This window comes from Watersipora subatra, chromosome 2 (genome assembly GCF_963576615.1).
Source record: "Watersipora subatra chromosome 2, tzWatSuba1.1, whole genome shotgun sequence".
NCBI classification, from domain to species: domain Eukaryota; kingdom Metazoa; phylum Bryozoa; class Gymnolaemata; order Cheilostomatida; family Watersiporidae; genus Watersipora; species Watersipora subatra.
The window spans coordinates 55,273,740-55,293,074 of record NC_088709.1 but is presented as its reverse complement, the minus strand read 5'-3'; the positions used below and the strand labels follow the sequence as shown (position 1 = coordinate 55,293,074).

General features: G+C 34.0%; 1 protein-coding gene across 1 annotated transcript in view; it reads right to left on the bottom strand.

The window, feature by feature from the left end:
* The window catches only part of LOC137387268 (major facilitator superfamily domain-containing protein 12-like), a 43,234-nt gene extending 31,350 nt beyond the window's left edge, over positions 1–11,884 (bottom strand). The window contains exons 1-6 of the mRNA XM_068073615.1: positions 11,761–11,884; positions 8,501–8,623; positions 7,839–7,971; positions 7,464–7,560; positions 5,181–5,409; positions 1,225–1,339 (exon numbers count right to left, since the gene is read on the bottom strand). Of these exons, the coding sequence (XP_067929716.1) occupies positions 1,225–1,339; positions 5,181–5,409; positions 7,464–7,560; positions 7,839–7,971; positions 8,501–8,544 (618 nt within the window). The 5' untranslated portion in view covers positions 8,545–8,623; positions 11,761–11,884. The remainder of the gene's footprint in view (positions 1–1,224; positions 1,340–5,180; positions 5,410–7,463; positions 7,561–7,838; positions 7,972–8,500; positions 8,624–11,760) is intronic.
* Between the last annotated feature and the right edge of the window lie 7,451 nt (positions 11,885–19,335).

Here is a 19,335-nt window from a genome sequence, read left to right as displayed (position 1 = left end):
ATTTATTGATAGAAAATTACACATTTTTGTTGGAGTTGTCTCCTCTTTTCCATATATATGAATATAGATATATAAGGCAATTATGGGAATCATGTTTAAAAGACTTCTATAAGGTTGTTAAGCACTATAAACACTGCTAGAATTAGGAGGCTCCCTGGACGCCTCCTAATTTTTCAGAGCCTCCTAACATGGATTATATATTGATAGAAGCCTCCTAGTTGGGAAATATAGTTCTATATATATATATATATATATATATATATATATATATATATAGTATAGTATATATATGCTATACTATGTATAGTATATATATACTATATATATACATATAGTATATATATAGCATATAGTATATATATACTATATGCTATATGTATACTATATGTATATATATAGTATATATATACTATACATAGTATAGCATATATATACTATATATATATATATATATATATATATATAAATCTAAGTGTTGGTTGGTTTGCCATATGTCCAGTCATAGTGATAAAGTTATAAGAATGGAAAAACTGCTTCTCACCACAACTGAATTCAGAAACACCAGTTTTTCCAACAGGCACATTAACTACTATGCCATGCAGCTACCTTACCATACTGTGGAATAATTATGTACATGCTTATTATGTCTGTTAATCTTTAATGACCCACTGGACTGCTATTGCGCTAGAAGCAAAATACCTGCCCAGAATTACCAAAAATATATAGAATAAACCTAATCAAACTTATGGCACACACAGAAATAAACAAACACTTCACTCAGAAGTTAGAATAGTAAATGTATATGTTGATTAAAAGATTGAATTTTTGTACAAAAAATGTTTTTGTTACCTGTGCAATGCCGGGCATTCACCTAGTAGTACTATACAAGCAGTGGCACTCTCGGAGTAGTAACGTGGGGCAAGTAGTAGTTATAAAGGGGAAGTGCCACTGTACAAGTAGTCGCTCTTTATGAGCAGTATTACTTGATGACTAGTACCGCTCTAAGAACAGTACAACTCTATTGACGGTACTACTAGATTAGAGTCACATCACACTATGGGCCAAATTACCCTATAAGCGGTACAGCTTTATAAGAAGTATCAATCTACAAACCTTACCGTTCAATGAACTACACCACTCTATGAGAATTGCATGATAGTAAGGCAAATTGCCAACAACTCATTGGATATGACATATATTTCTGTGATAATTAGTGACACCTACTTGGAATACCCTATAATCTTCAAATGGAAATTGAAGAGTTCCGGTGGACCTCACTGCTAGAAGAAGCCAGAGGATGGCATAGACAACCATATGCGCTCCAACCATAAACGAATGTCTGTAAATGTCCCAAACAAACGTGTTTGTGACAGGTCGTATAATTTTCAAGCGGGTCACAAAATTCTTTTAGCCTTTTGTTATAGGAAAATTTTCCAGTTTTACAAAATTGTTGTTGAAATTGAAATCAAAGAAATTTAACCTGAGATACAGCTTTTATTGAAGGTGGTGTTGGTAAATATGGCCAACACATCAAACTGAAAAGTTTGTCTTCAAAAATGATAGATTGGATTTTAAACAATATTACTTGTTGAAGTTTAGGAAAGTCATAGCAACCACAGGCTACAAACATTAAACTTTCATAAATTTTGAAAATGACTTGGCTTCACAAAAGTCTAAGCCACATTGACAAGTTTCACTTTGGTAGGCCATTGTGCACTACATGTATATAAAATGGTGCATTTGTATTGAAAATGATACGACCTGTCACATACATGTTGGTAAATTAGCAAGAAGAGATAGAGTCTGCATAGATCTGCAGAAAGTTGTAGTCTTCCTGGGCTATTTACAAAGCATAGTATACCCTAGGTGGGGTAATCTGTTCAGACACACAGACGACAAGCATGATACCGCATACAGCTAGAACTTTAAGATAGCGTGTTACCTACTAACTTCACATCTAATAAATACATTCAAATAAAACACATTTGTATCAGATACTGCACGCTGATTTTAGATTTGCAACACTTCTTGTAGGTACATCACACAAACTACAGATTTATGATGCTTGCCTCTGGCACAGTATACTAGCCTTACATAAAGCATACTGGCCTCAAATACAGATAACTACAGCTTAGGATGCGGTAAAACAGTTGGAGATACAGCAGACTAGCATAGGCTACAATACAACAGCCTCAGGCACAGTAGACCATACGAAGATAGGAGACATGGTTTTTTAGCACAGCAATGAAAAGAATAAAAAGTGAGAAAAAAGTGTAGCGTGTTATTAGAACTAAATTGAAATTTTATTTAAATTTGAATTGTTGAATTTATATTTGAAGGATTTAAAGGAAAAAGAGCATACATAAGTAGGCTGATGAGAACCTTTAAAGATACAACAGTACATGGTAACAGTACATGGTAACAGTATGTTACAACAGAAAATGGCAACAGAACATAGCAGCAGCACATTTCACCAACAAATGCATTATGGGTATTTCCAAATGTGTAGGACATAAACCAATTTTTATTTAGATGAGCTTAGATTAAACAGTTTTCCGAGGTAAAAGAGAAAGTGCAAAGTGCAAAGTTATAATTAATGCAATATCGTCAATAACCATAAAATAATTGTCAGTTAGAATAACTAAAGAAAAAATGTGCCAGAAAGAAATCAGTCAGAAAAAGAAAAAGCTGACAGATGAGAATAAGTTCTGAGCAGTTTACTGAAAGTTTTTACTGTTACAAAAAAACTTCTTTAGTGAAATTTTAGCTCCAAGTTCATTGAAGTAGAACTCAAAGTGTAGTGCAGTAAAGTATGGTGCATTAGTTCATTGGTTGTATTTATAGACTGATAGCTGCTGGTTACAAATGAGCAATTTAGAAAAAAGTACGGTGCCTGAACTGATATAGCATAAGAAACGACCCCAGTATTAGAAGTTACACTTACCGCAATTACATTTTCACACCAGACCCTGCGTTAACACAAGAGTAGAAAAATATTGACAAAAACACTCTCTTTTAGTCTATCAAAGAAAGGAAAATATTCATTTTGTGTGTTGTAAGTGATTAAAAACATGTTCATGCACAATTTATTGTGATATATTTATAATATTGTATATATCTATGTTTATATAAATATAAATATAGTTATATACTTAAATATAAATATAAAAATATACCACCAATATAACTGCAAATATATATATATTTAAATAAATATATATTTATATAATTATATATTTATATAAATATATTTGCAAATAAAATAAAAATTTATTTATGAAAATCAACTAAATTTACTATAAATAAATAAAAGAAAAAATAAACTATTATAAAAATAAACTTATTTATATTTTATATTTATTTATATATATGTTTATTATATTATATTTATTTATACATACTGCACTTATTGCAATATATTCAATCAAGGTATAATTATGGTCATCAGTGAAGCATGTAGCACATTACAAAAGTCCTGTAAAACATGATGAAACACGCAGCTGTGTTTCCTAATCAATGCAGTTCAATAGTGAAGGAGTGAGACATGTTCAATTATTATTACAATTTTGACTATTCATAATTGCTACTAATCTCACAGTCTAGTGTGCCATGAGGGTTCATCCATTTTGCTGATAAACCATCAATTGTAAGTATGTGCACAATTATCTCAAAATGTCAAAAACTTTTCTTTGAATCTTTATTTCAATGATGGATTGGTGCACAGTTGTTGAAGTGTTGGTTTACCATGCCGAAAGTTGTGGGTTCAAATTTATATGGCACAATTTTTTTTCTCCATTTTTCAATCATGGCTACCGACAGACAGATGGACACAGCTCTAAACCCAATAAGTATTAGTTGCTAACCATAAGTTAGAAAAGGGTTTGTATATTTCAACAATGGTTTTGGTAATTTTTTGGAAAAATCTCATTGAATTATTTTTAAAGCTGGGTTTTGATACAGTGCTATGAACCAAAAAGTGATATGGTTATCTTAGCACATTCATTCTCACCTTTATGAACAACACAAAATGCGAATTATGTTAGATCACTAGCAAAATTCCCGGCGTTACACAGGTATTAAAAATCAGCTTATAAACAGTGACAAGTAATGTGGCAGCCTGCTACTTGCCATTACTCTGGCACATTGCCAATGAATAATTAGGGTAAGCTAGTATTCCTAAACTTATTAATAAAAACTGTGAGAGCAAACATAAAATGTTGTTGCGCTGTAACATCATTTTAACGGAGAGTAGTATGCAGATTTTCACCTACATAATGACATGCATCAACCAACGAATTCCTCAATCTTGCATAGCTCAATGGTTTAGCCTATTGTCCAGGAAACGAGAGGTTCCGAGATCAAATCTTCTGCAATACACATTCTTCATCCCAAGATTTTAATAGCTATAACTGGACGAACCGAATCGCGCACAAACTTTGAAATTTATGTATGTAGATTGGGGATATTCTCTTTCAGGCAAGTAAAGAAACAAACACTTGCTTCTTTCATGCAATTTAGCTGCACATACCGCCTTTAACATAAACAATAGAGGCTTCCATGCACAGACTGACACAGCATTTCTATGAGTGTTTGTATTATATTTACAGACTTCACAAGCCAAGTTGGCTTACGGAGTGTGTGGATATATGTATACGTTATTGGAGCACCCTCTGCCCATTGCCTCAGGATAACTGTCGCGGACACAATCAGACTGTATATAATCTCTGTATTGTGTATGATAGGCTTTGGTCAGCATGAATAGTGAGCCAATCACAGGCGACCTTGTGTTCAATCATAAAATTAATTTAATATGTTGCATGAATCTATTGAGATTGCTTGCAATAGTTTCTTTTTGGTCAAATTTATCAAAATGCTACAATGTACCAATGCAGCAGATGTTCACTGTTATGTATTCTTAAATGCAACCACCTTTCAGCAGCTAAGTGAATTGACAAATAAAAGCTATGCAACATACTTCATGAAATTGAATGAGCCAATCAAATCTCAGCATACATCCTCAATGAAAACGATTGAACCAATCAAATCTCAGAATACATAATGAAACTGAATGAGTGCATGAAATCTTAGCTGCATACTCGATGCATGTGAATGAATGAGTCAATGAAATCTCAGCAACACTCAATATAATTGAACGAGCCACTGAAATCTCAGCAGCATACCTGATGAAATTGAGCTGCTCCTTCTCACCCATGTCGTCAGTTAGAGAAGGAATAAAAGCGACGTAGGAAACCTGACAGAGTGCCCAACCCAGCTGGTATATAACGATTGAAGGAGCATAGTATATGGCAAGGGAAAGTTTATAGTCATCGCTGAGAGAATAATATCCAGGAGGCAGAAACATCTCAGGGTTAAAGAGCAAAGCAAATCCAATGACCACACAGCAGACGCCTAAGAGAAATATAAAACTTTCAATGAAGAAATGAAAGCACGGACAGGTAGTAACAGGTTGTAACAGGTTATAACTGTATAGCAATGGGAACCCGCTAGCATAATACCAGAAAAGCATTATCCTAATTCACTCAGACAAAGTAAGACATATAATTGGTCACATGACCATTAACATAGGTTTATAAGATGACATAATTTAAAATCAAATCTGACAGCTGTTGGAATCTATGCATTCAGTGTAGCTAAGACAGAGAGAAAAATTACTTTCATTTAAGAGTTATAAATTTGTTAATGCTTTAATTTTAAGGCAATTTTTTCTGGAAATACATCTAAAAATAATTTTCATCAATTAGAGTTTATCACAAACTTTCCACATACATGTGTGAAATATTTGTAGCAGCTATTGTGTCTGACCACTAACAGGGTCTTTATACATCATGGTCAATGACTATTAAATATAAGCGAAGGCATAGAATGATTGAAGTGCGGGTACCACCATTTCTACCAAGTCTAAATTCCTTTGTCATCCAATGCTAAAATTACTTTAGTTCATAGTACCTCTCCTCCTAACAGTGGCAATGTTAAAGTCACTACAGCAGCACTTCAAATTAGCTCAGCATCTAGCAGGTGGCTTTTCATTATATTCAGTGTCAACTAAACATTGAAAAATTTGCTGGTTTAGCAAGGCTAGAAATTTATTGAAATTTACTAGATTTTCACTTATTAAGCTTACGCGACCAAATATATAGGCAGTTATTAAACCAAGGGAGGCAAATCCAAATTTAGTTTTTGAAAGTTGATCATTCTTCTGATTGCTAAAAATAACAATCATCCTTTTACTTCCTTTAACCTTTTTGCCAGAAGAGGCCTCTTTTAACCGCAATGCTGCTGGAGGGTAGTTTACACATTTTGAAACATTGATAATCTCAATACCAGTGGCATCATTTGGATTAAGTGAATAACCTATGAAACATTGACTTACAAAGCTTTAAATTTATTTGATGACATCCTAACATATACATAACAGTAGTCTGATTTATGACCCTGAAAATCAAATAATAACAATAATGATAATAATAAGGTCAAAAAATGTATTTTAAAATAGCCAGTTAGCAAAATAGATGGTTTTAACATAAATACGCTTCTTACCATTTATAATCACTTTAGAATACATTTAAAATACATTAATAATCTTTTAGAAACAGTTTGAAAACAATTGCATTGTTCTGACCAATTTTGAGATACAAAATAAATGTAACAAATTTTAAACGACCTAAAATATTTATCTACTTATAATAATAATAATAATAATCATGAAAAAAACAAAGTCAATGAGATTGACAGTTTATAACATTTGATTACATTTACTACCATTGAAAAATCATCAACCAGATACTCGAGATGCGATTCTTAGTTTTGCTTTTCTTGCTTTGCAAAATGGATGAAAAAACTATTTCAGCCCAAAAATTTGATGTTACATTAAAAAACTCTTTTCTTAAACTTTATCAAACTCATTTGAGCATGAGTTTCAAAAGAGAACACCTTAAATTTAATGGCAGCCTAATTAAGCAAAACTTTTATAAAAATAAGTCATTAAGGCTTCCTTGTCTGAAAACTTTTGGAATAGCGCCCCAATGTCTTATGGGGCTTCTAAAACTAATTTACTAACAGGTATGTTGCAATTATAAAAGTCTGCACCAGTTTTACTAGACAGTCATTTATGGAAAATGAATGTCAATAAATGTTCTGTCATTGGCCACAGCCAATTGGCTACATCGGCAGAAGTTTTTTTTAGATTATTTCTTACCCCAGGACTAAAAGAATGAGCATCAAATGAGAGTATAGTATGATTAAATCCAATTTAGTGGCGTAGAACGAAATGGGTCACAGAACGATGATAATGATAATAGATTTAGTAACTTCAGAATGCAACTAACATGTATTACTAATAATCTTAAATCAATGCGATAAATAGTAACATAGAACTACAAAATATTCAGTAATAAACCCAAATTTGTATAAGATGAAGGGTATTAAATTGAACATTTCCTTACCACATATATGAGAGACTTTCCTTTTTTGATAGCCACACCAGGAGGCCATTCGAAATGCTTCAAGGCTTATAATGGGCGTAGCAATGGCCACAACAGTCTGCAGGGAAATTAAAAACATTTGCAAGCTGAGGGTTATGACACCAGACATGATGTGAAATATACTTCATGTGCCTTTTATGGCATATTAAAGGACAGATACATTGGACAATGTAATACGGTGTTGACAAAATGCCATGTGTTTGATCTACAATATAAAATGCGCTTCAACCTGAAGTATAGTTTGTGTGATATGCTGTACCATCTATTGTTTGATATTTACATACTCTATGAACCGCTCCATAGTTTTTATATAAGGAAAAAATAAACAATTTTTACCTGTCCAAGAAGAAACAACCACCCAGCCATAACACAGCTTAGACCAAGCACCTCTGTGTAATAGATAAGAAGGTAAGTGCACCATAGGATGGCGCACAGGTCATTGAGAACATGTCCCACTCCATAGCAAAACCTGCAGAGTGAGTGAGCAGAATTGGGATGGTTGAAGCTGATGAGTCAAGCATATGCATGGAAATATGAACAGATTCTGAGGTTGACAGTCAATCGATACAGCATGGGTTAATCGCTCTTTATTCAATCACTGCATTTTTTCAAACCTGCAGATGAGTATTGGTTATTGAAAAATGACATTATGTCTTGTAGCGTCCTCCTAAGGCTTAATGTTAAGTATCACTAGTAAAGTAGAAAAATTAAATTATTAAAATCTTCGTAGAATATATGAAAAAGGTGATGACTTAAAACTAATAGCATTTCTCTAAGCCCGTTGTCATATTGCTACCTTATTTACTATCAAACCTTGCAGACATCATATTATCTTTTTCCTAACCAACCAATCTCCTGCCTGTTTACCTCCCACCTCATTTTGCTCGTTGAGCCAACCCACCAGCCTTTCTCTCTTTCATCTACCCACTCCCTTGGCTTCTTCTGTTAACCCACCAGTTTTGAACCCTCTTATCTCTACTCTTTAATTAATGTCTTACCTTTGGCAAGCAGTGAGGCGATACTGATGTATTAAGTCAAACATTGTTCCTAGACTCAACTGTATGTCAGAAGATGGACATTTCCCATTTTACTATTCATCCCACGTCATACGTCTCACTTGTCTGTAAGGCAAAACATAACTTCAAGTCAAATGCCCTTCCTGTCACTACAGGTGACTTGTTTAAAAATTAACCACAACATGAGGTTCACAGGGCAGTCATGCTAAGCTACTAATAACGATAATATTAGTTCTGCGTATGATGACAGTAATACTAACTATAGCGATGCAGATGATGATACCATTATCAACAGTAATAACAATAATAGAAAGTGTGATAATGAAATAGATATCATTCAATATACAAGTTTAGACATTATGTCATCTCAGCTTCAATAAGAATACTTGAAAATACTACACAGTTCTTTGTACCTAACATTTATGAGAAAGATACAGCTACTTGACATCCCACCAGTTTATGAGGTGATGCAAAACTTGTGAATTACAAATATATGTTGGTCTGATCAGCATATCTTGACCCTAGTATAGCCGTTAGCTTATAAATGATATAGTTTGCAATAGCCATTTATCAGATCTATTAAAGCCAATCCTTATGCTTGCCAAGGTCAGTGATTCACCTAAGCAGAAATATTGTGGTTCTGTTCTTTGCTAGTAGTGGTGTTCTATATGAGATGCAAAGTGCTCATAATAGGCTGTATCCAGCCTTTTCTGTTTTTAGCTAAAGATAAACTTTTTAGATTTTCTATAGTTCTAAGAGTTATTCATATTTTTTCAAATATTTCTTCATCCGTAGTCGAGAAAGGGGAATACTTTCGCTCTAGAATTTTAATATAATGCTTCAAGATAAAAAATGGATGTATATAGGACCATAAGGAGACAAAACATTATCTCTGTTACTTTTACCATTACAATGAACATAAAACTGACAAGTTTTTTGCTCAGGAAACTAGTCCTAACAGCTATACAGTTTGTTTATTTTAAAAGTTAAGAGCGGACAGTGAACCATTTTGTAAATTCAGCAAACACTACATCTATATACTATATAAATCTCAATTTTTTTATACTGTTGTTGAACCCTGTGTCCAGTTATAGCTACTAAAACCAGGGATTTGATCCTGGGACCTCCAGATCAAATAGCGGCGAACCCTACATTTAGCTACACGGAATGGATTCATTGGGCAAATAGTCATTACATTGGTTAAGGTACTCACACTCAAAGCACTTGGTTGGGGTTAATAACTAGCACTGTTTACCATTACGCATAACGACTGTTAGGATGGTACAAAACGCTTGTATTGTTTAACTTCTATTTAAGTTAAGTTAATCTTAATTAATTAATTAACTTAATTTAATTTAAGTTAAGCTACTTATATTTGCTAGGCAATTATTTTATTACCCATGCAATACTGGACATTCAACCTGTTTACATGTATAAAGAATACGCGGTTGATGGTCAAAGCTTGTATAGAATGCCACGATATGCGAGACATTCGTTCAATGCGATATAGATTACATGCAAATTATCACTTGACTTCAAGTTATCAAGTTCATTAAGTAATTATGATGGTTTTTTTATTTTCAGAAACCAAATGAGCGCGTGCATACGACTTTACTAAAACTCGTAGATAGTGTAACTAGATTTGAAAACTGATTCTTGTAAGTAGAACTTGGCAATTTTTGTACCCAGAGTGGATCATTGTAAAATCTGCATTCTTTCTACTTGAAAAGTGTGCTTTAATTTGTTATCGTTTAAAAATGTCAGTAAAATTCATGATTTGAAATACTTAGTGTTTGATAGGTCTGCTTTTTGTTCTAAAAAGATATTTGGAACGTTTTACATGCAAATTCATTCACTGGATGTCAACAATCAATCAGGCATGCATAGTTTGATGTGTTTTGGTTCATTTGGCTGTAAGCAATCACTTCAATTTAGCACTGACTACGTGTAGCATATGCAGTAGCTTCTGCTTGTCACCTAGTGTTTATGAGTTTGATGCGTTAGCTGTAGGAAATTGGATACTGCAAAATAGAGATCATGTGATTCAAACAGCCTTATGTAATATGCCTGGCTTTCACATTGAACTGTTATGGTTTCAGTTTGTATTTAAAGTGTGTATTGCTAGTTTCATAAGCTCTGTCTGCTACTAGCGTTGCGGACCTTAATGTTGACATCTACCTTCATGGCAAAACTGCGTAAATGTTAAATCTCAGTCTATTATGACCATTGGGTTATGTCTTCAAGATTGGAACTTTAAAACTGCATACATGTTTAATCTCGATATGTCATTGCCTCAGGGTTATATTCTTAGAATTGTTTATTTACAAAGTCCGAAATCCTAAATCCCGGTCTATCATCACCTCTGGTATACCCTCTAGAATGCAAACAGAAATCTTATATTTTCATTGCGTAATCCAGTGTCACCTTATTCAACATTTGTTAAACAGTCATATTGAGGAAAAAACATTCACTTATTGATATATATTTTATATATAATAAATATATATATATCTATATAAATATATATATATATATATATATATATTAATTGTAGCCCATGCATAATTGGAAATCAGCTCATTCATGCTTTCAAAAATTCAAAAAGAGAAATACAAACTTGTTTTTTCTATCTTCTCTGCTATAATCTAACTTGTAGCGTATATAGAGTGCCCAAGTCATGACATTAGACCACTCTTATGAGGATAAAATGGAAGCCTCTAGAAAAACTTTGTACTACCTGCTAGTAGTAAATATTTGACTAACTTTCAGAACAAAGTTTGAAACCGACCAAACTTTTTTAAACAGTTGAAAGATGGAATAAAAGTACACTGAAAACTGTTATTTTGGTAAAACTTAAATATGATTTAAAAATAATTCAATCATCTGTTAGCAAAATGAGCATGCATTTCCTTACAATGATAAAGTCATTACAGAGAAATGAGTAAAATATTTGTATGTGAAATGGCATTTCTCGCTGCATGCCGAAAAAAAATGCAAAGACGGAAAATGCTAAGGCAATAAAACATGCTAAAAAAGACAAACACTACAAATGTGCCGCAGCTTTCTAGGTCATTTATAGCATGAACCATTACCATACAAAGATGCAGAATATGCATATATTATCATATGTGTCACCCGTACATTACATACCTCTACTCAAAACTGCATCTGTGCAGTGAAGTGAAAGCTGAATCCAAGATTAACCATTCAACCAGGAAACTAGTTGAGAGTCTCTGACTTACCTAAGAATGGATCTGGGTCGGCAAACAACTTGTGTAAGCTCCGAGGCTGTTACAAGCATATTGAGTGGCAAGTGCGGTTGCATTAAGATGGTTGAATTTAATAAATCTCCTAATCACTCACCCGTTACAAGCCCTCTCATATTGCACGGGCTCAGGTATCGTGTCAATAGAATTTGCCTTGAACTTTATTGGGTAGCTATGCTGCGCTTTCGTTAAATGTAAACAGTGTCTACAACATAACGAAAGGGTTATCAGTTGAGGGCATAGCTCCTTTGTATTCCATCGTATTAATGATTGTTACTTTGCATGTGAATCAAGCCTACTTTCACTTAGGCTCATTTGTCTTGCCTCCAGAAGTATATGCATGCAACTATTGATGTCTCTCTCCAAGTACATTGGCCTGTCAGGACCTAGGAAATCATGGACCTTCTCACTTTCTATAACCATGACTGTTCTTGGCAGGTTTTATCAGAGGCTGGCTGTTGCTTCTGTTGGGTGTTTTTATGGAGACACTAATTTTAGCTAGCTATAGCCATCAACTCGCAGTGAAGCTCCTCCGTCCTTTGTCAGGTTTTGTTGTTAGTTCTGTAGGGTTGCTAGCCACCCTCTGAATCAAAGGTAAAGGCAGATTGGGGAGCCGGTTTAGTCATCGACGACTAACCGAAAGCGACCTGTAATGTTGGCATCTTCGATATCAGTAAGTTTTCTGTATTTATTGCATAGACAGGGCTCGTTCCAGTTGTATTAATATGGGCAGCTTTATACAAGCTAGTGGATTATAAATTGCAGCGCAAAGAGTACCCTGTAAAACAACCATGCAGTTTTGTAATGTGTAGTTTTGCTGTAAAGAGAGCAAGCCATAGTTTTGAAAGGTCTGGTTGGTTTTTGGAATACTATATATAAAAGTCATATATTATATATGGGCATATATAATACCACATATAATATCATATATAAAATATTTCAATAGATTCTTTTTTGGTCAGAAGAACAAGCTTGTAAGACAATGGTATTAAAGTCTGTTTGAGTTACTGCCACAGGCATAGCTGAAACAAACATTTGCCTTCCTTCAGAAAACAATTAGTTGAAGGAGTTATTTGTGAAATTATGTGGAAAACAACGGGTAGTCAATAACAAGATTTGCCTTTGATTGAATGGACAAATTGAGAATTATCAAAAGAATGCTCAAAGCAAAGCTGATGCCATCCAATAATGCATGTATGTTATGAGCTTTGTGCAAGTGGAGAACAGTTTCTGTAATCCAATGAAGAACATTATCCAAGAAGAATGTAGTATAATGGATGCTTTCTTTTAGGGAAGTGCCTTGACAGAAGTGGGACACTCGCGACCCCCTCCCCCAAGAGGCATGAGTCTCTGTCAGTGGGGTGCATTTGAGTTCAGCGAACATGGATTTTAATCCTATAATAAACTGCGTCTCAACTACATTAAGAGGCCAGTGATGCCCTCATTGCTGGAGTGTTTACAAGGAGTATTCAGTATGTACTGTAGCGGTTTTGTTTGCACTGAACGTGCATACCGAGCAATGAGAGAGAATGTGAAGTGCAAAAAGCTGACCAGCAAATGCAGCCATTAAAATATTTAACATACATGAGGAGACATGCAGCGAGATAATTCCGATGCAATTTTAGATTCCCAATAACTCATTTTTGTCACATTTAATAAAGTTGATCTATGTTGTAAATTGGACCATATTTCGTTTTTCTCTTTAGCGTCAATATACGTTGACTTGCAAAAATTTTGTAGACAAATAAAACTATTTGTAGTATGGTGGGGATTTTGGGGTGAAAGCTCTTTTCTTCTTTCTAGACTTGGCATTACAGAGAATAACTGAATCGAAAAGCCCTGCTTTAGAGTAGCTTACAAAATTTAGCGTGTTGCAATCTATTACTTGATGACCTTTTCACCTTTCGTGTCAGCTCAGATTAATCTTTGACATGTGAGAGATTACCTGCTTTGACAGCCTCAGGCTACTTCTTCTCTCTCTCAAGATAATAAGAAGGACAGTTTAGTTGATAGTAATAATAACAAGGACTATATAGTTAATAGTAATAATAACAAGGAGCCTATAGTTATTAGTAATAATAACAACAAGGAGTCTATAGTTGATAGTAATCATAACAAGGACTCTATAGTTGATAGTAATAATAACAAGGACTCTATAGTTGATAGTAATAATAACAAGGAGTCTATAGTTAATAGTAATAATAACAAGGAGTCTATAGTTGATAGTAATAATAACAAGGACTCTATAGTTGATAGTAATAATAACAAGGAGTCAATAGTTGATAGTAATAATAACAAGGAGTCAATAGTTGATAGTAATAATAACAAGGAGTCTATAGTTGATAGTAATAATAACAAGGAGTCTATAGTTAATAGTAATAATAACAAGGAGTCTATAGTTGATAGTAATAATAACAAGGACTCTATAGTTGATAGTAATAATAACAAGGATTCTATAGATCATAGTAATAATAACAAGGAGTCTATAGTTGATAGTAATAATAACGAGGAGTCTATAGTTAATAGTAATAATAACAAGGACTCTATAGTTGATAGTAATAATAACAAGGATTCTATAGTTGATAGTAATAATAACAAGGACTCTATAGTTGATAGTAATAATAACAAGGACTACATAGTTGATAGTAATAATAATAAGGAGTCTATAGTTAATAGTAATAATAATGAGTCTATAGTTGATAGTAATAATAACATGGACTCTATAGTTGATAGTAATAATAACAAGGAGTCTATAGTTAATAGTAATAATAACACGGACTCTATAGTTAATAGTAATAATAACAAGGACTCTATAGTTGATAGTAATAATAACAAGGATTCTATAGATCATAGTAATAATAACAAGGACTCTATAGTTGATAGTAATAATAACAAGGAGTCTATAGTTATTAGTAATAATAACAACAAGGAGTCAATAGTTGATAGTAATAATAACAAGGAGTCTATAGTTGATAGTAATAATAACAAGGAGTCAATAGTTGATAGTAATAATAACAAGGAGTCTATAGTTGATAGTAATAATAACAAGGACTCTATAGTTGATAGTAATAATAACAAGGAGTCAATAGTTGATAGTAATAATAACAAGGAGTCAATAGTTGATAGTAATAATAATAATGAGTCTATAGTTGATAGTAATAATAACAAGGACTCTATAGTTGATAGTAATAATAACAAGGAGTCTATAGTTGATAGTAATAATAACAAGGAGTCTATAGTTAATAGTAATAATAACAAGGAGTCTATAGTTGATAGTAATAATAACAAGGACTCTATAGTTGATAGTAATAATAACAAGGAGTCAATAGTTGATAGTAATAATAACAAGGAGTCTATAGTTAATAGTAATAAAAACAAGGACTCTATAGTTGATAGTAATAATAACAAGGACTCTATAGTTGATAGTAATAATAACAAGGAGTCTATAGTTGATAGTAATAATAACAAGGACTCTATAGTTAATAGTAATAATAACAAGGACTCTATAGTTGATAGTAATAATAACGAGGAGTCTATAGTTAATAGTAATAATAACAAGGACTCTATAGTTGATAGTAATAATAACAAGGATTCTATAGTTGATAGTAATAATAACAAGGACTCTATAGTTGATAGTAATAATAACAAGGACTACATAGTTGATAGTAATAATAACAAGGAGTCTATAGTTAATAGTAATAATAATGAGTCTATAGTTGATAGTAATAATAACATGGACTCTATAGTTGATAGTAATAATAACAAGGAGTCTATAGTTAATAGTAATAATAACACGGACTCTATAGTTAATAGTAATAATAACAAGGACTCTATAGTTGATAGTAATAATAACAAGGACTCTATAGTTGATAGTAATAATAACAAGGAGTCTATAGTTGATAGTAATAATAACAAGGACTCTATAGTTAATAGTAATAATAACAAGGACTCTATAGTTGATAGTAATGATAACGAGGAGTCTATAGTTAATAGTAATAATAACAAGGACTCTATAGTTGATAGTAATAATAACAAGGATTCTATAGTTGATAGTAATAATAACAAGGACTCTATAGTTGATAGTAATAATAACAAGGACTACATAGTTGATAGTAATAATAACAAGGAGTCTATAGTTAATAGTAATAATAATGAGTCTATAGTTGATAGTGATAATAACATGGACTCTATAGTTGATAGTAATAATAACAAGGAGTCTATAGTTAATAGTAATAATAACACGGACTCTATAGTTAATAGTAATAATAACAAGGACTCTATAGTTGATAGTAATAATAACAAGGAGTCTATAGTTGATAGTAATAATAACAAGGAACTCTCTAGTTAATAAGACCAAAGCCTTTAAACAAGGAGCCACTACTAACTGGTTCTACTAACTAACCACTACTAACGCTTGATTATGTGGTCACACTACAAAAACATAACACGCACCTACATGTCTTGCACAAAAAATAAATATATATGTATGCCAAGCATATGCGCTGTATTTTCACAAAATTTACTAATTATCTTACACAAAAGACTATGAGAATATATTTTATCTAGCACTGTACAACATCACACGTTCAGTGCTGAAACCTTTTAATTGATACAGTCTTGGATCTCAGTCTTGGATATTTTATATTCTTAGCAGTGGCTAGTTTGTGTCTCCAGAACAAAACAGAAAACCTGCAAGAACAATGTATATATGACTGTGACTCATCAGACAAACTAGCAGAAAATATGGAAAAAATATGGAAATATTTACAACAAATTTATGTGAATGTAACAAAGTATATAAAAAATATGGATCCTTGGGGGGATCACAGGCCCAAGAGGATATAAAAAGGATAGAGAAAAGAGAAGGACGAGGGACAGAGGGTGAGATATGAGATTGAGGACAAGGATCATTAAATGGTGATGACAGAAAAAGGTTATGAGAAAGAGAAAGACGCACAAGGAAGAGACGGGTGATGAGAAAAATACTGGTGCTGGGAAAAGGAGTGGGTATAGCATGGAAAGGAAGACATAACATAAGGCCTCATTTGTAAAAAACTAGAAGTGCTTGTACCCACTAACTAGAAGGGCTTGTACCCACTAACTAGATGTGCTTGTACCGACTAACTAGAAGTGCTTGTACCCACTAACTAGAAGTGCTTGTACCCACTAACTAGATGGGCTTGTACCTAGTAACTATAAGTGCTTGTACCCACTAACTAGAAGCGCTTGTACCCAGTAACTAGAAGTGCTTGTACCCAGTAGCTAGAAATGCTTGTACCCACTAACTAGAAGTGTTTGTACCCAGTAACTAGAAGTGCTTGTACCTACTAACTAGATGTGCTTGTACCTAGTAACTATAAGTGCTTGTATCCACTAACTAGAAGTGCTTGTACCCACTAACTAGAAGTGCTTGTACCCACTAACTAGAAGTGCTTGTACCCAGTAACTAGAAGTGCTTGTCCCCATTAACTAGAAGTGCTTGTGCCCAGTTACTAGAAGTGCTTGTACCCACTAACTAGATGTGCTTGTACCTGGTAACTATAAGTGCTTGTACCCACTAACTAGAAGTGCTTGTACCCACTAACTAGAAGTGCTTGTACCCACTAACTAGAAGTGCTTGTACCCAGTAACTAGAAGTGTTTGTACCCAGTAACTGGCAGTGCTTGTGTCCAGTAACTAGAAGTGTTTGTACCCACTAACTAGATGTGCTTGTACCTAGTAACTTTAAGTGCTTGTACCCACTAACTAGAAGTGCTTGTACCCAGTAACTAGAAGTGCTGGTCCCCATTAACTAGAAGTGCTTGTGCCCAGTAACTAGAAGTGCTCGTACCCACTAACTAGAAGTGCTCGTACCCACTAACTAGATGTGCTTGTACCTGGTAACTATAAGTGCTTGTACCCACTAACTAGAAGCGCTTGTACCCACTAACTAGAAGTGATTGTACCCAGTAACTGGAAGTGCTTGTGCCCAGTAACTAGAAGTGCTTGTACCCACTAACTAGATGTGCTTGTACCTAGTAACTATAAGTGCTTGTACCCACTAACTAGAAGTGCTTGTACCCACTACCTAGAAGCGCTTGTACCCACTAACTAGAAGTGCTTGTACCCACTAACTAGAAGTGCTTGTACCCACTAACTAGAAGTGCTTGTACCCACTAACTAGAAGTGATTGTACCCAGTAACTAGAAGTGCTTGTACCCACTAACTAGAAGTGCTTGTACCCACTAACTAGAAGTGCTTGTACCCACTAACTAGAAGTGCTTGTACCCACTAACTAGATGTGCTTGTACCTAGTAACTATAAGTGCTTGTACCCACTAACTAGAAGTGCTTGTACCCACTACCTAGAAGCGCTTGTACCCACTAACTAGAAGTGCTTGTACCCACTAACTAGAAGTGCTTGTACCCACTAACTAGAAGTGCTTGTACCCACTAACTAGAAGTGATTGTACCCAGTAACTAGAAGTGCTTGTACCCACTAACTAGAAGTGCTTGTACCCACTAACTAGAAGTGCTTGTACCCACTAACTAGAAGTGCTTGTACCCACTAACTAGATGTGCTTGTACCTAGTAACTATAAGTGCTTGTACCCACTAACTAGAAGTGCTTGTACCCACTACCTAGAAGCGCTTGTACCCACTAACTAGAAGTGCTTGTACCCACTAACTAGAAGTGCTTGTACCCACTAACTAGAAGTGCTTGTACCCACTAACTAGAAGTGATTGTACCCAGTAACTAGAAGTGCTTGTACCCACTAACTAGAAGTGCTTGTACCCACTAACTAGAAGTGCTTGTACCCACTAACTAGAAGTGCTTGTACCCAGTAACTAGAAGTGCTTGTACCCACTAACTAGAAGTGCTTGTACCCACTAACTAGAAGTGCTTGTACCCAGTAACTAGAAGTGATTGTACCTACTAACGCAATTGCATAAGGTATGAAGACCAAACTTACGGTGTGCTAGAACAGAAAATAAGTTGTTGAAAGAATAGATGTCATTAATCGCTGCTCTGTTCTTCTTCTTTGAACCTGGCATTGTAGAATGGTACCTTGTCCATTACGACTTTCCAATCCGTAACATAACAGGTAGCTACCAACCCCATCGTGCCCCAAATCGCAGCATTTGGCAACCTGCAAAACACAGTAGCAGCACCCTAGAACATCTCAGGCTAGTTTTTAAAATTGCCTACTACATCAAGAACAAAGGTCGATAGAGACAATGTCTGTATGTTAGAAAAACGAGGTCTGCGAAATCGACAGAACTGCAAAATATGAAATAGTATTTATATTATAGTCTAGATATTACATAGTAAAATATGCAATATTGAAGTGGTACATGGACACAAGTGCCCATGTACCACTTCAATAGTGCATATCATTCTTCTAAAAGGTTTAAAACAGCAAGCTTTTCGATCTCTTATTTATTTCCGGAGGCTTCCTTTGCCATAAAATTGATGAAAATTTTGTCGAAAATCCTTTTGTAAACAACCATAGCTCTGAGTATTTACATCTAATTTGTAATTATGCTACTATGAAAAATAACACTACCGCTGA